Genomic DNA, 15,761 nt, shown 5'->3' with positions numbered 1-15,761 from the left:
ATTTTTTTTTTTCTTTTTTAAGCGCTTGCTATAAGTTAGTTTAATCATCCCTCCGGTCTTCATCCGAACAAAGTGTTAAAATATCGCAAATTTCTGTTTTTCACTCATCAACTGTAGTGCGACCATGAAATCTACGCTAATAGGTTCTCTCAAGTTTCAGTTTCCTCCTCTTAAACTATGTGAAATTCCCCAGAAAATCCACTTTCAGTCCTCTATTATCACTTGTAGCCTAAGAGGAGGGCGAAGAAAACCCTTATGGAGGGCAAAGAGATTATCAACAGAAGCCATACAAGCAATTCAATCCCTAAAATTGGCTAAATCATCCAATCTCAGATTAGAAGAGGTTTTTAAGGATAAAGTTTCAAGGCTCCTCAAAGCTGACTTGCTTGATACTCTTGAAGTCTTGCAAAATCAAAATGAATTGGATTTGGCTATCAAGGTACTCTGTTTTACTCTTGCTGTACATAGGTTATTATGCATTTTCAAGCAATTCAATGCCCTTCAAGAATCCTCATTATACTGAATCTGGCAATTCCTCCATTAAAGTTCGTAACTTATTGCTTAAAAATTTGAATCTTTAACTATCATAAGGTATTATGTATAGAGGAATGTTTACTCCCATTTGAATTTCGTGGCTTTTATCAAGAAACTATAGATAGATTCTTGCTGACGTTGCTGCAAGTTGAAATCTTAATTTGTGACTTTGTCAAAACTTGCATCGTGTTTTAATCAATCTGAAATTCATTTCATTTGTAACAGAAATCTCATTGGTGAAATTCATTTATAAATGAACTCTCATATTTATTGTTTATATTCTGAAGTATAAAATTCACTTGCAAAATCAACTAATTTTAGTCGAGCAGAATTTGTAGCCTTTACTTAATTTATAACTGATTTGCAAATTCTAATAGATATTAAATGATTCGGTTCTGGCATCATAACCATGTCAACTAAATTAGTTAGGTAGGACTCGGAATGAGTGTTCATTTATATCAAACCTGAAATGTATGGATTTGCTAATGAATTTCATTAATTTTCATAAAAATACAAGTACAAAGTAGCATTTGCTGTATTGGAAAGAATCAATTCTCTAGTTCTCTATGTTTGAACGTTTTCTTGTTTTTCTTTGTACCAATTTTAAGTTGTCCTTTCTTTCTTGCCTATTTTGTGTTTTTGTTTGAACCGGAATCAAGAGTTAGGTCTTTGAGTTTGTGAGAAAGGAAATATGGTACAAACCAGATCTATCATTATATCATAGCATGATTCAGATGTTGGGAAAGAACAAACTGATTGAAATAGCTGAAGAGTTCTTTTCTAAATTAGAAAAGGAAGGTTTGAAACCTGATACAAGAGCATTTACTGAGATGATTGGAGCTTATCTACAAGTTGATATGATTGAGAAGGCAATGGAAACATATAACAGAATGAAGGCATCAGGTTGTGACCCAGATAAGTTAACCTTCGCCATTTTGATTAGGAATCTTGATGAGGCTGGAAGAGAAGAGCTTGCAGCTACTATAAAGAAAGAGTGCAGTGAATATATGGATTATCCTGATAAATTTCTTGAAGAACTTGAGCAGAAAAAACACGTAAGTGATTCTTATTTATGACCAATTTTTTTTTTTTTTTTTTTTGGCTATGGTGTCTATTAAAGCATGTAAAGGGTTTTCATTTTGTATCTTCTACATGTTATGTTAAAATAGTGAAACAAAATTATGATCCTTTGACTATAGTGTATAAAATATGAAGAGAAATTTATTTCCCTGCATGTTATATGTTGTAAGGGGGAGCTTGCAATTCTCCTGTAGGCAGGTCTAACAAGAACATTATTGGCCTCTAATATGAGTGTGTATTACTATTGCAGGCAAGAAGGAAATCGCTAAATCTTGTTTGAATATTTCGAATTCTTGTGATGCCAGAGATATCATGGCTTACTCACATAGATAGAATTTAGAAGGCTAGCGAAACTTTACTATTTCAGTTTTCATGGAGCAGTTTTTATCTGAACTTGTCAAAGCCACCTAGAAGAAGAGGGCATGCACAAGAGAGTTTACAAGGCAACAAGAGATTTGGGTTAAGCCGGTTAAACAAAATTGTTTTTGCATCTTGGGGTTGTGTTGCATTCAGTAACTGTTTTCTGTTTTGCAACAAACATATTTATTATATTTGGATTTGTTATGTGGAAATTCCTAGAATATGACTTGGTGCAATAATATTTGGATATGGATGACTCTATTTGGAGAAATTGTGGAACTGCATAACAAGAGTAGTCCTTTTCTTAACCTATCAAATTGATAAAAGATCTTGTGGTCAAAAAAATTCGAACTTTAGACCTTCCACTACTCGCTTGATTGACAGAATTCATATAAAATCCATAACCTACTCGCTTGATTGACAGAATTCATATAAAATCCATAACCTGCTTGATTGACAGAATTCATATAAAATCCATAACCTGTTCGACATACCAGGCACAAATACTGCCAAGAGTGAAAATACATTGGTGTTATCACATGAAAATTCCGCCCTAAGTTCCCAACTCAACTTGAAAAATTGTTAAATAAAGATTACTTCGCGTTAATTTCTTTCTTCACTCAATGGTAAATGTACAAGGAAATGCTACAGAATACAAAAATATTACAAGCAACAAACACGTGTGACGACACTCTTTGACCACCTCCACTAGAATGAGAAAACATATATCTGCATGTAACAGACCACTTCAAGAAACCCCAAAAAATAAAAACAAACGGTTATCAAGAAAATTTCAACTGAAGACTGTTTAATAGGTATGTTGAACATCACTTCATCTTTAGCTAGCTAAGTGGCTAGGGGAACTGTTGAACATGCTGTGCCACATGTATGCTCTAGAAAGTACCATCTCTAGCTCTTGGTGTGTCCAGTTCTGAGTTGGAAGGTGTTGAAGAAACATCACCATCTCTTGGAAATCAAGTTTCTGTAGCTTATCTGACCACTGGAGGAAAAAACAGAGCACATTTTTAATACTCAATGCATAAATCTTTCTAAAGAAAGCTGAAACTAAATCTTCTCACTAGAAGTGCTAAGATTTTCTTGATCATTGAGAAAGAAAAAGATAAACCAAAATTAAAGTACCAATAATCAACAGTGTATTTGAAGCTGCTATTTTCCTTAAATTCATGAAAACTAAAATGACCTGATTGAACATATAAAAGTTGCTTGCGAAACATAAGCTCTCGAATCTTTCCGTTATGATTGTTTATACAACATGCTTGTTTTAGTTTTCCAACATACAGCAGTCGAAAGATGTTCTATCATTCACATAAGCATTGCAATGATTTTGTAGCAATAGTGCATTGATAACATGAATCGGATAGTAACATCAGAGAATAGGAAGTGACTGACTCACCGTCAAAAGAAAACTTGCATATATGTACACAAGGAAATCTGGCAAAGCATCTCCTTCAGCAAGGTATGTGTCCCACAGGCGGGTTACAAGATGAAAAGGGATCTGAAAACAAAATTTGACATTGCTTCAATAAATAATAAAATCACAGGGACAGCAAAAGTTCTCACAGTTATAACTCAATCATAATGGTTCAATTCACAGTTGGAACTCATTCTGAAAATTTTTGCAATAAAGGGTAATACAATAATTGCAACAACAGGCAATGAAAGTTAGAAACCAAACCTCACGTATTAAAAGACAGTTGAACCAGCGAAAAGCAAATTGAAGAAATTCAAGCCCCTGCTCTTCCATGTGCCTTGAAACAGGTTCTGGTACAAATTTTTGAAAAATAGGATTTGAGACAGCACATACTTGACTACACAAAGCATATAATTTTATAAATAAAATGGGTTATGCTTATGCATACGTGAGGCAATATTGGGATTTTGAAAATACTGTTGCATGAATGCAGATGTCATACTGACGCATCAGTGTGGTAATGCTGATGCATTTATTGAGGGATATATTGCACCAAACACTACCAGAGGACAGGAGAAACAAGGAAAAGCAATTTCTTATAGCAATTTCTTATAGCAATAATAGTTGATAACTACAAATTCCAAATATGCTCTTCCAACCCTTGACCACGGATAAACAAGATGCCTCTCAGAGAGCAAGGAATTCTTTTACCAAAAACACAGGTTTACATCTTAAAGCAATATAGAAGGGAAGTCATGGGTTGCAAATGTAAACCCTATCTCCAATAAAAGATAAGGTAAAGGAAGAAATTTTTACCATCAATCCGCCTAACCAATTCCTTCAACTTAAATACAAGTCTCTGTATTCCTGGTTGAGCAAATGTGTAATGGTCTTGCATGCCATCTAGTAGCTTTGAGAGGCACCAATAACAATCAGCCTCTATGTTAGAGATTTTAACTGGAGTTAGATCAGATATCGACCAGTTATCAATGTCTCCTTCCAAGTATTCAGATAGGAAAACAACCAGAAAGGGTGTTGCAAGGTCATTTATTCCCTGAACATATCCACTTGCAGGATGCCGGATTGCCCTGTATAAAAATTAAGAAACATAACACCTGAAGAAAAAATCGATTACCACTAGAATAATAATGAAATACTTGGTGAGGGCATTTATCACCATGCATTACAGCATCACATGATAAACAGATTTTTTTTCTGCCGTTAAAACATCACAACCCAAGTAAAATTTGAGCTACAAGAAACACCAGATCTGAGAAAAAAGATAATGTTCAATGGAAGTTACAAGGAACAAAGCAGATACAAGAGTATTTCTAAAGATTTAGTAGTAATACAAGAACTCTTTCACAAGATTGGTTGTCATGAATTATATGGTTAGGCAACTATGGTTCTTTGAATTAGATGCAAACATATGACCTGGTGTTGGACATAGCTGTTTTCCAAAACCTCCATCTATTCCCCTTTTTGGAGTATCAAAGTGTCATACCCTCATCCATGTATCCTTATCAGAAGCATATTTATCACAGTATAGTCAATAGCAATTGAATTACAAATCCTCATGTACTATAGCATGTTCTGTTGTTCAGAGAACTTTGTCATGTTATCGCAGACAACAATATGAGATTCCATGAGATCCCAGCCTAGTGCCTTTGCATACAGAGCTCAAGCCATTGTTGCGTCCTATTTAGGATTTCCCAAACCAAAAAGCAGCCTTGTCACATGGTCAAACATCTAGTTCATCTAGTTTGCATAGTGGAAGGACCTTACACAGTGCGCTGCAAGAATCTGGAAGACTGCATGCAGACCGCACATAAACAGAACATGTTGGAAACTTGTTAAAATCATCCCAAGCAACAGAACCATCCCAAATTTTTCATGCCAAGAGCTGCTTAGATCAACCTATTCGCCTTTAATATAAAATCTGATGGGTACAACGGTTATGATACAGGCTTGTTTTTTTTTAGCAGTCAGCAAAAGCAAGCAAGAAAATATTGTAGCAAGCAAATTTAAACTTAAGCTATAGTGTCACTAGTCCTTGTACAACACTCTCACCCACCCCCAAAATGACCAACAGCTATGGACCTGTTGTGTAGTAGAATAGTTGCAGTATCGAGAGATAAAATGCAATAGTTTCTGAATAGAATTCTTGGTAGCTAAGAAAGAAGAACTTAGACCAATCTCAGTCAGAACTTTGAACAGTTCCAATCCTTTAAGTCCAAACTCAAATCTGAGTATATGTTGAGACCTGAACTCAATTGGTTGCAAACTGACATTCCAGATAGCAGTCTATTCAGTACTTGAGGTTGTTAGTGTAGAGATGGTAAACGAGTCGAGCCATGAAGGTTCAAACAAGTCAGCTTAAATGGTTTGCGGTGTAGCCTTTTTCCAAGTTGTTATGGATACAGATTACTCAGACATTGAGAGGGTTCAAGTAACCCAAAGGTAAACTTATGGGAATTCAAATTAAATTGAACATGTATTGTATCTGAATTCCCCTTTTAAAGAAGCCTAGAATCAATGCTCGATGTGGATACCTACACCCAATGTTGGATCTCTAACTATACAAGGAGATCTGGTCAATTCTTAATTCAAAGAGAAAATCAGAGTTCTTTTCATTTACAGTCATATCATCATCACCAAGACACAAGAAAAATCAGATAAAGTGCTTGCATACAGATTACATTCAAAAACCCTTGACAATAAGGAATGGAAGACTAAGATTAATATCTAACCATGTATAAAGAATGCGCTCCAGTGATTTCTGAACTTGAGCTTGTTGAAAAAAAGTGACATCAGGTACAGTCCTAGGACAATCAACAGAAATCTAAAAACGAAAGTAAAGAGATTTATCAAGAACTGGTAGACGCATAGGTTTTATAACACATTAACATTTGATCAGGAAATACCTGGCGAAGCATGTTGATCTCATCATCTGAACGTTCTGTATCCGGAATGTCATAAAATTGAGCAACAGAATCAAGATACTCGATGCGCTTCCTTCTCAAAACCCCCTCCCTTCTATCTGAATTAGGTGGTGCATATCCCTGTTGTCAGTTGATATTTAAATTTAAAACAAGCAACAAAATTTTTGTTTATAAAAAGGAGCTCATAGTTCAGAGCATAAGAAGCCATATAAGGTTAAGCGCACTAGTCAGAGGTTATGATCCATATAACACCAATTATCCTTTCCTTTAGCACGCTCAGCATGTGTTTGTGTGCATATGTGAAAATAAAACTAAAATGAGCTGCAACCTCTAAGTTTTAGACCTTGCTGATTAACATCAGGTTTCTCAAATGGAAACTCAGATAATTTATGCTGCTTTTATGGGAAATAAATGAAGCATCTAGTATGTGGGCATGTATAGATTGGCCAAGCTCACCAAGAGAAGCCTCCAAATGTTGGGACGCATGTATGGTGGTACACCACTCCAAGCTAACTCACGCAATCTCTCTGCACAAATTTAAAAAATAATATTAAGAAGAAAAATGGATTCAAATTTGAAATGCAATTAGTAGTCATATTAAAAGAACGAGAAGTAATGCCTGCATCACTATCAGAAGAGCTGCAGCTTCTGATTGGCAATGCAGCAATTCTGTCTTAAATTCTACATCTTAATGACAATATTTTCCTCTTAGCCTGTTTTTGCAATTATGAAAAATTCCTCTTGGAGTACAAACCCTAATAACCTGAAATTATCATACCCATCCCTAGAATTTTAATTCTTAGCAACTAGAATATCAATTCTAGAAAGTGAACCTTCATCATTTTTCCTTGTAGCAAAGATTAGTTGGATGGGAGGGTTTAGAGGTGAAGCAAATGGTGAAAAGAAAGGAAGGAGAAAGGACAAATAGAATTCATCCTTCCTTTTGCTTGATGGTTAACAATTTAATGCAAGAATAAAGAAGAATATAAACAACTTTTGACTGTTGACCAAAAAGGTCACATAAAATATGCATTTTTTATGGTAAGAAGGGTAAATTTGGGAAGTGAACATGATAGCAACTGCTCCACTTGCATAAAAATAACTAAAGCATCTTCCATTCAGAAAAAATAATAATACTAAAGATCTAAGACAACTCTGCCAAGCCATCCCCAGATTGTGTTAACTTCTATCAACAGTTCCTAACTAGGTCCAAACTTATGTAAGTGTTTCATGTTACATCTTCCCTCTTCTGATCTCTCATCTAATTAGACACCAACATTTCCCATATTTGTGTTGTATTTCTTAACTTTCCAGCATTCTATATCAACAAGCATGGCAGACAAACACCCTTTACAAAATTCTTCACCATGTTTGTACTTTCTCAAAATTTCATATGACATAAAGTAATTAAAAATCCATGCATTCTTATATCTTGCCCAACTGTGTTTACAATGCCGCTGACACTTGCATCAGTATTCAATCTGTGTTATATTTAATCAGCTTTTTCATGCAATCTTCAAGAAAAAAATCAGCTTTTGATTTCCATTGTTGTTTGAACCTTTACTCTTTTTTTTTCTTTTCTCCTTTTAACTCCCACATGCAGTTCTCTTATAAAACCATCTCATCATGCTCAAGTGCCATTTTAGGTCATTGCAATGATGTTTATCATTGTTTAATATTACATATCAAACTGGTTTTTCATAGTGCAGTTAAGCCATATATCTCCTCATATCTTCATAAAGGATTAAAGTCACCCCAAGTCTAGGCATCCCTACCATTGAATCTTACTTTCTGTATTCAAAATTTTCTTCAATAAAGAAATTACCCAAACCCAAAGCATAAAATAAAAAATATCAATGTAAAAGAAGAAAAACTTTATAGCAACATACCTAATATAACCGTTGTTCCGGAGAGCTCTTTAGTGAACTTCATAACCCTTGCAGAATCTGTAGCTCTAGCACCCATAGGGATCTTCTGAACGTCTTTGGATGCAATCTCAATACTGGAAACTGAAGGTTTCAATTTGTTTGTAGTTGCATTATTGTTTAGCTTGCTTGTACTCCGAGCTTCTGCCTATATGAGAAATGCGACTATCCTTACAAAAATCTCTAGTTAATAAAAAGCACACTAAAAATACTAAAAGCACAGGGATTGATAAATTGGGTATCTGTTATCTATATCACCTCCTTCGACATGTCCATTCGATCACTTATGCCAGCATCATTTTCCGAAAAGCTCCTCCCAAAACCAGGAGAGTGTACGCTTGGATCCTCGGGAGGATCTGTTCTCCTGGTCAGCAATACTTTACCAGGAATACTGCGACCTTTAAGCAACCTTGAAAGCAATAAGATATTTGGAAAAGAAATTAGAAGAAAAAAACTAAGTTCCTTTGCAGATAACATAATTCAAAATCTAAAATCCGTGGCTAGCAGCAATAAATATGCTCAGAAAAGCACCTTGAAACCAGACGAATGTCAAGTACAGGTTACTTAACTTTAGAACTAATGGAAGATGATAATTTTCAGGCACTTAGTCACCACTTAAAACTTTTGGACAGACACAAATACATGCATTCTTGCACAGCACACACAAAAAAGAAGCAAAGAGAGCATCAGCATTGTTTCACTCAAAGACTTAATGCATTCACCTAGCCAAAAATCTGCTTCAGCAAGCTTTGGAATAATATTAATTGAAATAATGACAAATAACAGGTATTAAATACTTATCAAGCTAGATTTCGTATAGTTGTGAAAAAAAAAAACAGCTATCTAGGTGGCATATGTATGACTCTCCATAAATGCATCTCTCTTAACATATACATGTATGAGCCAATGAGGTCAGGCCCCCCGACACACACACACACACACACACACACATATATATATATTCATATTTCTAAAAAGGAGGAAGAAAAAAGTAAAAAACTTTTAACATTTGCGGATGGGGACGGGAATGGGATTAGGAATGAATCGCTACCCTGTTGCCATTCCTAAATATTTTGCTCACATGTTAGCATAAATTATCAAAACTAGAATACAGAATGTCATTTTTCATATGTGAAGACAATTCTTGTAACTGCAAAAATCGGCAGCTTTTTCTTTTCGAATTGATTTCTACAAAACACATCACGTGGAACAAAACCCGCATCAATTTTACAACCATACCATGTAATTCTTGAGATCCAAATGCTATAATTTCCATAAAATAATTTATAAATGATCACCGAATTTCGAATCCAGGTACAAATTAAGAGATCTGAAGCTTACTACACAAATTTTTCCTCGCATTCAATATTAACCAAGAACAAAGTTTAGCTATTCAAAGCAAATGCGAATCTTTTGAAACTTCAATTCTTAGCATACGCTATAAAATAGAATGATTCTCCAGAAACTGAGAAATGAAATTCCAAGGAATTCAAATTCAAGAATTAGAATGGGAATTTGAAAGATCTGAAGCAATTTCTTTTCCCTCAAATGGGATTCTTAGTCAAAACCAAAACACAAGAAATGAATACTGTCTAATGAATAAGAATTGAGAAGGAAATAAGAATTTAAGAAGGAAATGGGAATTGATACGTACCCTTGGACATTTTTTAGAGTTTGATTAAATCTTGAATCGATACTTGAACTGCTGTTGTTATCGTTGTTCTTCATTGTGTTCTGCTGAAGCTATTACGTTGGTGCTGAAACAGAGAAGAAATGAAGAAGTGCATGTTTTCTTTTTATCCAATTGTTCTTCTTCTATTTGTTCCTTTTTTTTTTTCTTTCACCCTTTTTCTTGTTTCGTTTTTTTTTTTTTATTTTAATTTAATCTAAGATTTCCAACTGTCTAATTTAAATAAAAATATTAAATATTCCCATCGTCTTATTTTATTTGCATGGATTGACAAAATACATATATTTAAACATCCGAAAAAAATACTTTAAAACATCCGAAAAAAAATATCAAGCAAACAAAATAAGACGGATGAAATAATTTTTTCAAATATTTATCTCCAGACTCGAATTTTTATTGATTCTAACATAATCTTACAAGTGAAATTTGTCTGTTAGCCAAATGCATAAATTAACCCATGTACTTTACAAAAGATTCATAACATTTTACATTTTTAACTTTTTATTAAGACAATAAAAAGTTAAAAATAAAAAACAAATTTATGTATTTACATTAAGATATAACACAATAAAAGGTTAAAAATAAAAAAATAAAAAAGAGAGATGAATTAAAGAGAGATGCATTGAATTGATATTTATATTTACATCATTTATTGAGCAAAATTATCAATTTTAATTTTCCATCAATTTCATCCAACCAAATGCACTTAATTGAAAAAAAAATAAAAATTTATACATTTATATATTAAGTTAAAATAAAATTATAGCCAATAACGTGTTGGTTAGATTGATAAACGAGCGTAAGGGTGAAAATCGATTCAATTTAATAAATTTTAAAATTTTGAATGGTGTCAATTTATAAGTTTATAGGGTTTTTTTTTTTTCTTTCCACCAAAATTTATTAGTTCAACTTAGAAAAATATATTTATTTCATTATTATCCGATCAAAAAAGCTGAAGTTTAATAAATTATTAATAAAATATAACCCATGTTTGAAACAAATGAATTGTATAAAATTTTATAGAATCCATCTGTAACTTCATTTTTTTTTTTTTTTGTTTGGAACACAAAAAATGTAGACTTTAATTTTATATAATTAAATATAACTACGCGAAATTCATAAAAGAAATTCTAAATGAATTTCATAAAACTAAACAATCCAACTTTATACGATAAAACTACATTTCTTTTCATACAAAGTGAATTTTCAATTTTTTACTTATTGAACTTATTTATTTTATTAAATTTGACCAAAACTATTTAAAAATTTTATTTTTGTAGAAAAAAAATATTTTCTTATTATTGTTTTTTTTTATTTTAATATTTTTCATCTTTTGTTTTAGTATTTTTAGCATTTTTTTTACTAGTAAGAAGAAAAAGATTCAAGTTAAATATATAGTTATCATTAAATTAAATATAATAATTTTACTAATATTATTTTTTATTTTAAATATTTATTTTTAATAAATATATAAACAAATTATATGGCATAACATAAATATAATTAGTATTTATTATTTATTTTTATGAAATTACTATTTCAATGATATTTTAAGAAATAAAAGCAAACGAAGTTTCAATTATAAATTTATTTTATAAATAATTATGTGAAATTCAATTGAGTTATATGTTTTAAATCAAATATACCAAATATGAAAATTTATTTATAAATGAATTCTACAAATAACATAGTTGAACACTCATCATTTAGACTTTGTTGTAGGCATGGCCAAATTACGGTTCCGGGAACCGGAACCGTCGGTTCGAACCGGCCCGGAACCGTAACCGGAACCGGTGAGAACCGGAACCGGGACGAACCGGAACCGGAAAAATCCGGTTCGGTTCCGGTTCCTGCAAATGAGGAACTAGAACCGGCGGTTCCAGAGAACCGGTCGGAACCGGACTGGAACCGCCGGTTCGAACTGGCGGTTCTAGCCGTTGTAACTGTCAGATTTTTGATTTTTTTTTTTGTTGTGAAATGTCTTAATTACCCCTCCCAACAGCCATAAACGGCTAGTTTTAAGGGTATTTTTGGAAAAATGAATTTTTGGATTTATTATAAATACCTCATTTTATTTACAAATTCATTACAAAAAAATCTCAACTCTCTCTACTTACTCTCTCTATAATATACTACTCTCTCTACAATATACTACACTCTACTCTATATTATTCATTTATTCTTCTCTACTCTACAATATCTCTTATTAAGTAATTATTCTCTCTAATTTTTTTTATTCAATTTTCCAAATTATATTTTATTATCATATAATGGCAAGTGGAGGAAACTCAAATTCGGGTAAGGGCAAGGGAAAAATTGGAGAATCATCTATCCCTACAAACGACATCTATGATATGATTCCCGACCAATTTAATTTTGAAGGTTTTCCAAATGAAAATTTGGATATTCCAACTCAAGAATCCGAATTTAATGAGCAATTTCAAGAAGATGAAGAGCAAGAGCAAGAGCAACGAGCAAAAATTGTTAGAAGAGCAAGACAAAGTTCCGACATATTCTCCATTCATTTCACAAAAAAATTCAAAGGTGAGAAAATGTACGATGTAATTTGCAATTATTGTGGAAAATCTTATAAATTTAAACAAGCGGGCGGCTATGGATCATTTTGAAAGCATTTGGAGGCAAAACATCCAACAAAAATAGGAGTTGATCGGTCTCAACAACAAATTTCCGGGTACGCTTCTAACCTTTCTTTATTTAAATATTCTGATAAAATACAAAAAGAAGAATTAGCAAAAATGATTTCTATGGAACATTTATCTTTTAGTTTTGGTGAAAAATTAGGTTTTAATAATTATTGTCAAAAAGCTTTAAATCCTTGTGCTAAAAGAGTACCAAGAAATACTGTAAAACGAACTATTATTTCTTTATATAACAAAGGAAAAAAAGAGTTAGAACTTTTATTTTCTCAATTGAAAATTCGTGTTTCAATTTGTTGTGATGTTTGGAGTGATCATTGGCAAATGCATTCTTACATGGGTATTACATGTCATTGGATTGATGATGATTGGAAAATTCAAAAAAGAATTATTGGTTTTCGTGTTTTTGATGATAAACATACTGCAATTAATATTTATAGAGTAATTGTTTCAATTTTAGATGAATATAGGTTGACAAAAAAAAATTTTCTATTTCATTTGATAATGCTTCTGCAAATACTAGATCAATTATTGAACTTAAAAAAATTTGTGAACCAAATATTGGTGGTAAATTTTTTCATATAAGATGTGCATGCCATGTTTTAAATTTATGTGTACAAGATAGTTTGAAAATTCTTGATTCTTTTATTTCTCCAATTAAAAAAGCTATTTCATATTTATGGACACATCCCCAAGTGATGAAAAGTTGGGCTAGATTTTGTAAAGAAAATAATAAAAGACCAAAACGTTTTCCAAGGGATGTCCCAACTCGTTGGAATTCAACATATGAATTACTAAACGAGTCTTTTTCTTATAAAGAATTATTATGTTTTTTTGTTACTAATAATATTGAGGATATTAATTTATATCCACAAAATTGGGAGATCTGTGCAAAAATTTTAGATATTTTAAAAATTTTTAATGATACTACCTATAAATTTAGTGGAGTTTATTATCTCACATCTAATTTATTTTTACCTATGTGTATTAATATTGTTACTGCACTACAAGAATTTCAAAATGATGATTTATTAAAAGATTGTATTTTTTCAATGAAAAAAAAATGGTTATCTTATTTTAAAAATATACCACCTCTTTATCTTGTTGCTATTGTATTTGATCCTAGATGTAGAATGGATATTTTATGTGATTATTTGACTATTTATTATGACGTATTAAATCTTGATGTAGAAGATAATGTTAATATAAATGTACTAGTGCATGAAGTTAAACAAAATATTATGCAATTATATAATGAATTTGTTCAAGTTTCTAGTTCATCTACTTCTATTTCTACTTCTTCTCAATCTAATATTCCATAATTTTCAACACAAAGGGTAAGTGGTGTTGATGTTGCTCAACAAGTTTTATTGCAAAGACAAAAAAGAACAAGGGAATCCAGTTCTATTTCTGAATTTGACAATTATCTAACAACTTCTTTTGAGTTTGGTGATAATTATGCAGATGCAGATTTTCCAATTTTAGATTGGTGGAGTCGTCACGCAAATACTTTTCCAATTCTTTCTTTACTTGCAAAACAAATTTTAGCAGCTCCGGTCTCCACTGTTGCGGTTGAACAAGCTTTTAGTCAAGGAGGTAACATACTTGATGAAACACGATTTCGTATGACACCCGATTCATTAGAAGCACAAGCGTGCGTGGATGATTGGACCAAAGCCGAACTAAGAGCCCAAGAAAATCCAAAAGAAAATGAAGATTTATTTGATTTATACGATGGGTCCTCAACGGGAACATCAACCGGTGGTGCAAATAGCGATTAAGGTAAAAAGGGGTGAAATTGATATAAGGTAAGTAAAAACTACGTGGGCTTTGATTCCTCTAAACCCCAAGAGGATACGTAGGCAACTTAATTTTTTTTTAAACAAAAAAAAAATTAAGTTCAAGCCCTTTTTTTTTTTAAATTTTGTTCAAACTTAAAAAAAAAAATTTCAGTTCAAAATTTTTTTAAAAAAAAATCATTATGTTCAACACTCAACAATTCAAGTCTTTAAAAAAATAAATTTAATTGAAGTATTTTTTAATTTTTTAGGTGTATTTTTTAATTTTTTATGTTCAAATAATTTTTTTTTAAACCGATCTTTAAAATTTAAAATTTTTTAGGTGTATTTTTAAATTTTTCATGTTCAAATAATTTTTTTTTTAACCGGTCTTCATATTTTAAAATTTTTTAACTGTATTTTTTAATTTTTTATGTTCACATAAAATTTTTTTTTAAACCGGTATCCAAAATTTAAAATTTAAAATTATGCGATTCGCCGGAAAACCAATCGGAACCGTCGGTTTTGTAATCGGATCGGAACCGAAACCGGAACCGGAACCGAACGGTTCGGAACCGGAACCGGACCATTTCGGTTCGGTTCCGGTTCCAGCTTTTCTGGAACCGGAACCGCCGGTTCCGGAACCGTGGCCATGCCTACTTTGTTGAAGAATTTCTTTCTAGCCCAAAAACTAAATATGAAAGTGAGTACAAAGCATTTGTTGATAATACTGTTTTGCTGAATTGATGTAGTTAAAGTCTTTTTTTTTTTTTTTTTTTATGTTGGATTTCTCAAGTTTAATCCATCATAATACGTTTCTGATGCAATATGAGTGCTATTTATTTATTTATTTATTGGTTTATACTGCAGGTGTTTCTAATTCATTGAGTTAAATTTAATCTTATTTGCATCTCGTTTAATTTATTTAATTAAGTTTATTTACTTATTATTATGTTCGTGAACAAAATGTTAGTTGGAAATAATAAAATTTGATTTATTGCTATTGAGAATCAAATTGCATATATATTTATCGATCGATGCTCTAATAAAATTTTAGAAATTGAAGCAATCACTCGTGTTATTTTGATAAAATAAATTATATTTGAAAAAAAAATAATGAAAGCAAATTTATATTATTTTTTAATGCCCACTCTAGATGATTGGAAAAAAAAAAAAAAAAAAAAAAGGCAATCGTGAAGTCAAAGAAACAATTGTCTCATTTTAGGTTTACTTTTAGTTAATTATATACTATAATTTAAGGATAATCATGAAAGAGTAATAAGTTATAGTTAGTATCATTTCAATTATATACATTGAGTGTTTTGAAAAAAAAAAAAAAACATTAAAGTGATTCAATTACAGA

The 15,761-nt window shown here is 31.7% G+C and overlaps 2 protein-coding genes across 2 annotated transcripts; one reads left to right on the top strand and one right to left on the bottom strand.

Annotated features, from left to right (window-relative positions):
* The first annotated feature begins 46 nt into the window (after nucleotides 1-46).
* LOC149498785 (uncharacterized) lies at nucleotides 47-2,245 on the top strand. The gene is made up of 3 exons (XM_089725120.1): nucleotides 47-439; nucleotides 1,200-1,589; nucleotides 1,865-2,245. The coding sequence occupies exons 1-3, from the start codon at nucleotides 125-127 to the stop codon at nucleotides 1,892-1,894; spliced, it is 735 nt and encodes a 244-aa protein (XP_089581246.1). The 5' UTR covers nucleotides 47-124; the 3' UTR covers nucleotides 1,895-2,245.
* Nucleotides 2,246-2,553: 308 nt separating this feature from the next.
* Nucleotides 2,554-10,101, bottom strand: LOC105628431 (Ypt/Rab-GAP domain of gyp1p superfamily protein). The gene is made up of 10 exons (XM_012209844.4): nucleotides 9,928-10,101; nucleotides 8,532-8,682; nucleotides 8,238-8,421; nucleotides 6,805-6,875; nucleotides 6,331-6,468; nucleotides 6,157-6,248; nucleotides 4,223-4,494; nucleotides 3,671-3,756; nucleotides 3,389-3,490; nucleotides 2,554-2,974 (listed from the first exon to the last, which is right to left on the bottom strand). The coding sequence occupies exons 1-10, from the start codon at nucleotides 9,999-10,001 to the stop codon at nucleotides 2,813-2,815; spliced, it is 1,332 nt and encodes a 443-aa protein (XP_012065234.1). The 5' UTR covers nucleotides 10,002-10,101; the 3' UTR covers nucleotides 2,554-2,812.
* Nucleotides 10,102-15,761: the final 5,660 nt, after the last annotated feature.

This window comes from Jatropha curcas, chromosome 1 (genome assembly GCF_041381405.1).
Source record: "Jatropha curcas cultivar XTBG-Jc1 chromosome 1, XTBG_Jcur_1.0, whole genome shotgun sequence".
NCBI classification, from domain to species: Eukaryota; Viridiplantae; Streptophyta; class Magnoliopsida; order Malpighiales; family Euphorbiaceae; genus Jatropha; species Jatropha curcas.
The sequence above is the reverse complement of the archived record's forward strand: the minus strand, read 5'-3'. Positions and strand labels throughout refer to the sequence as shown.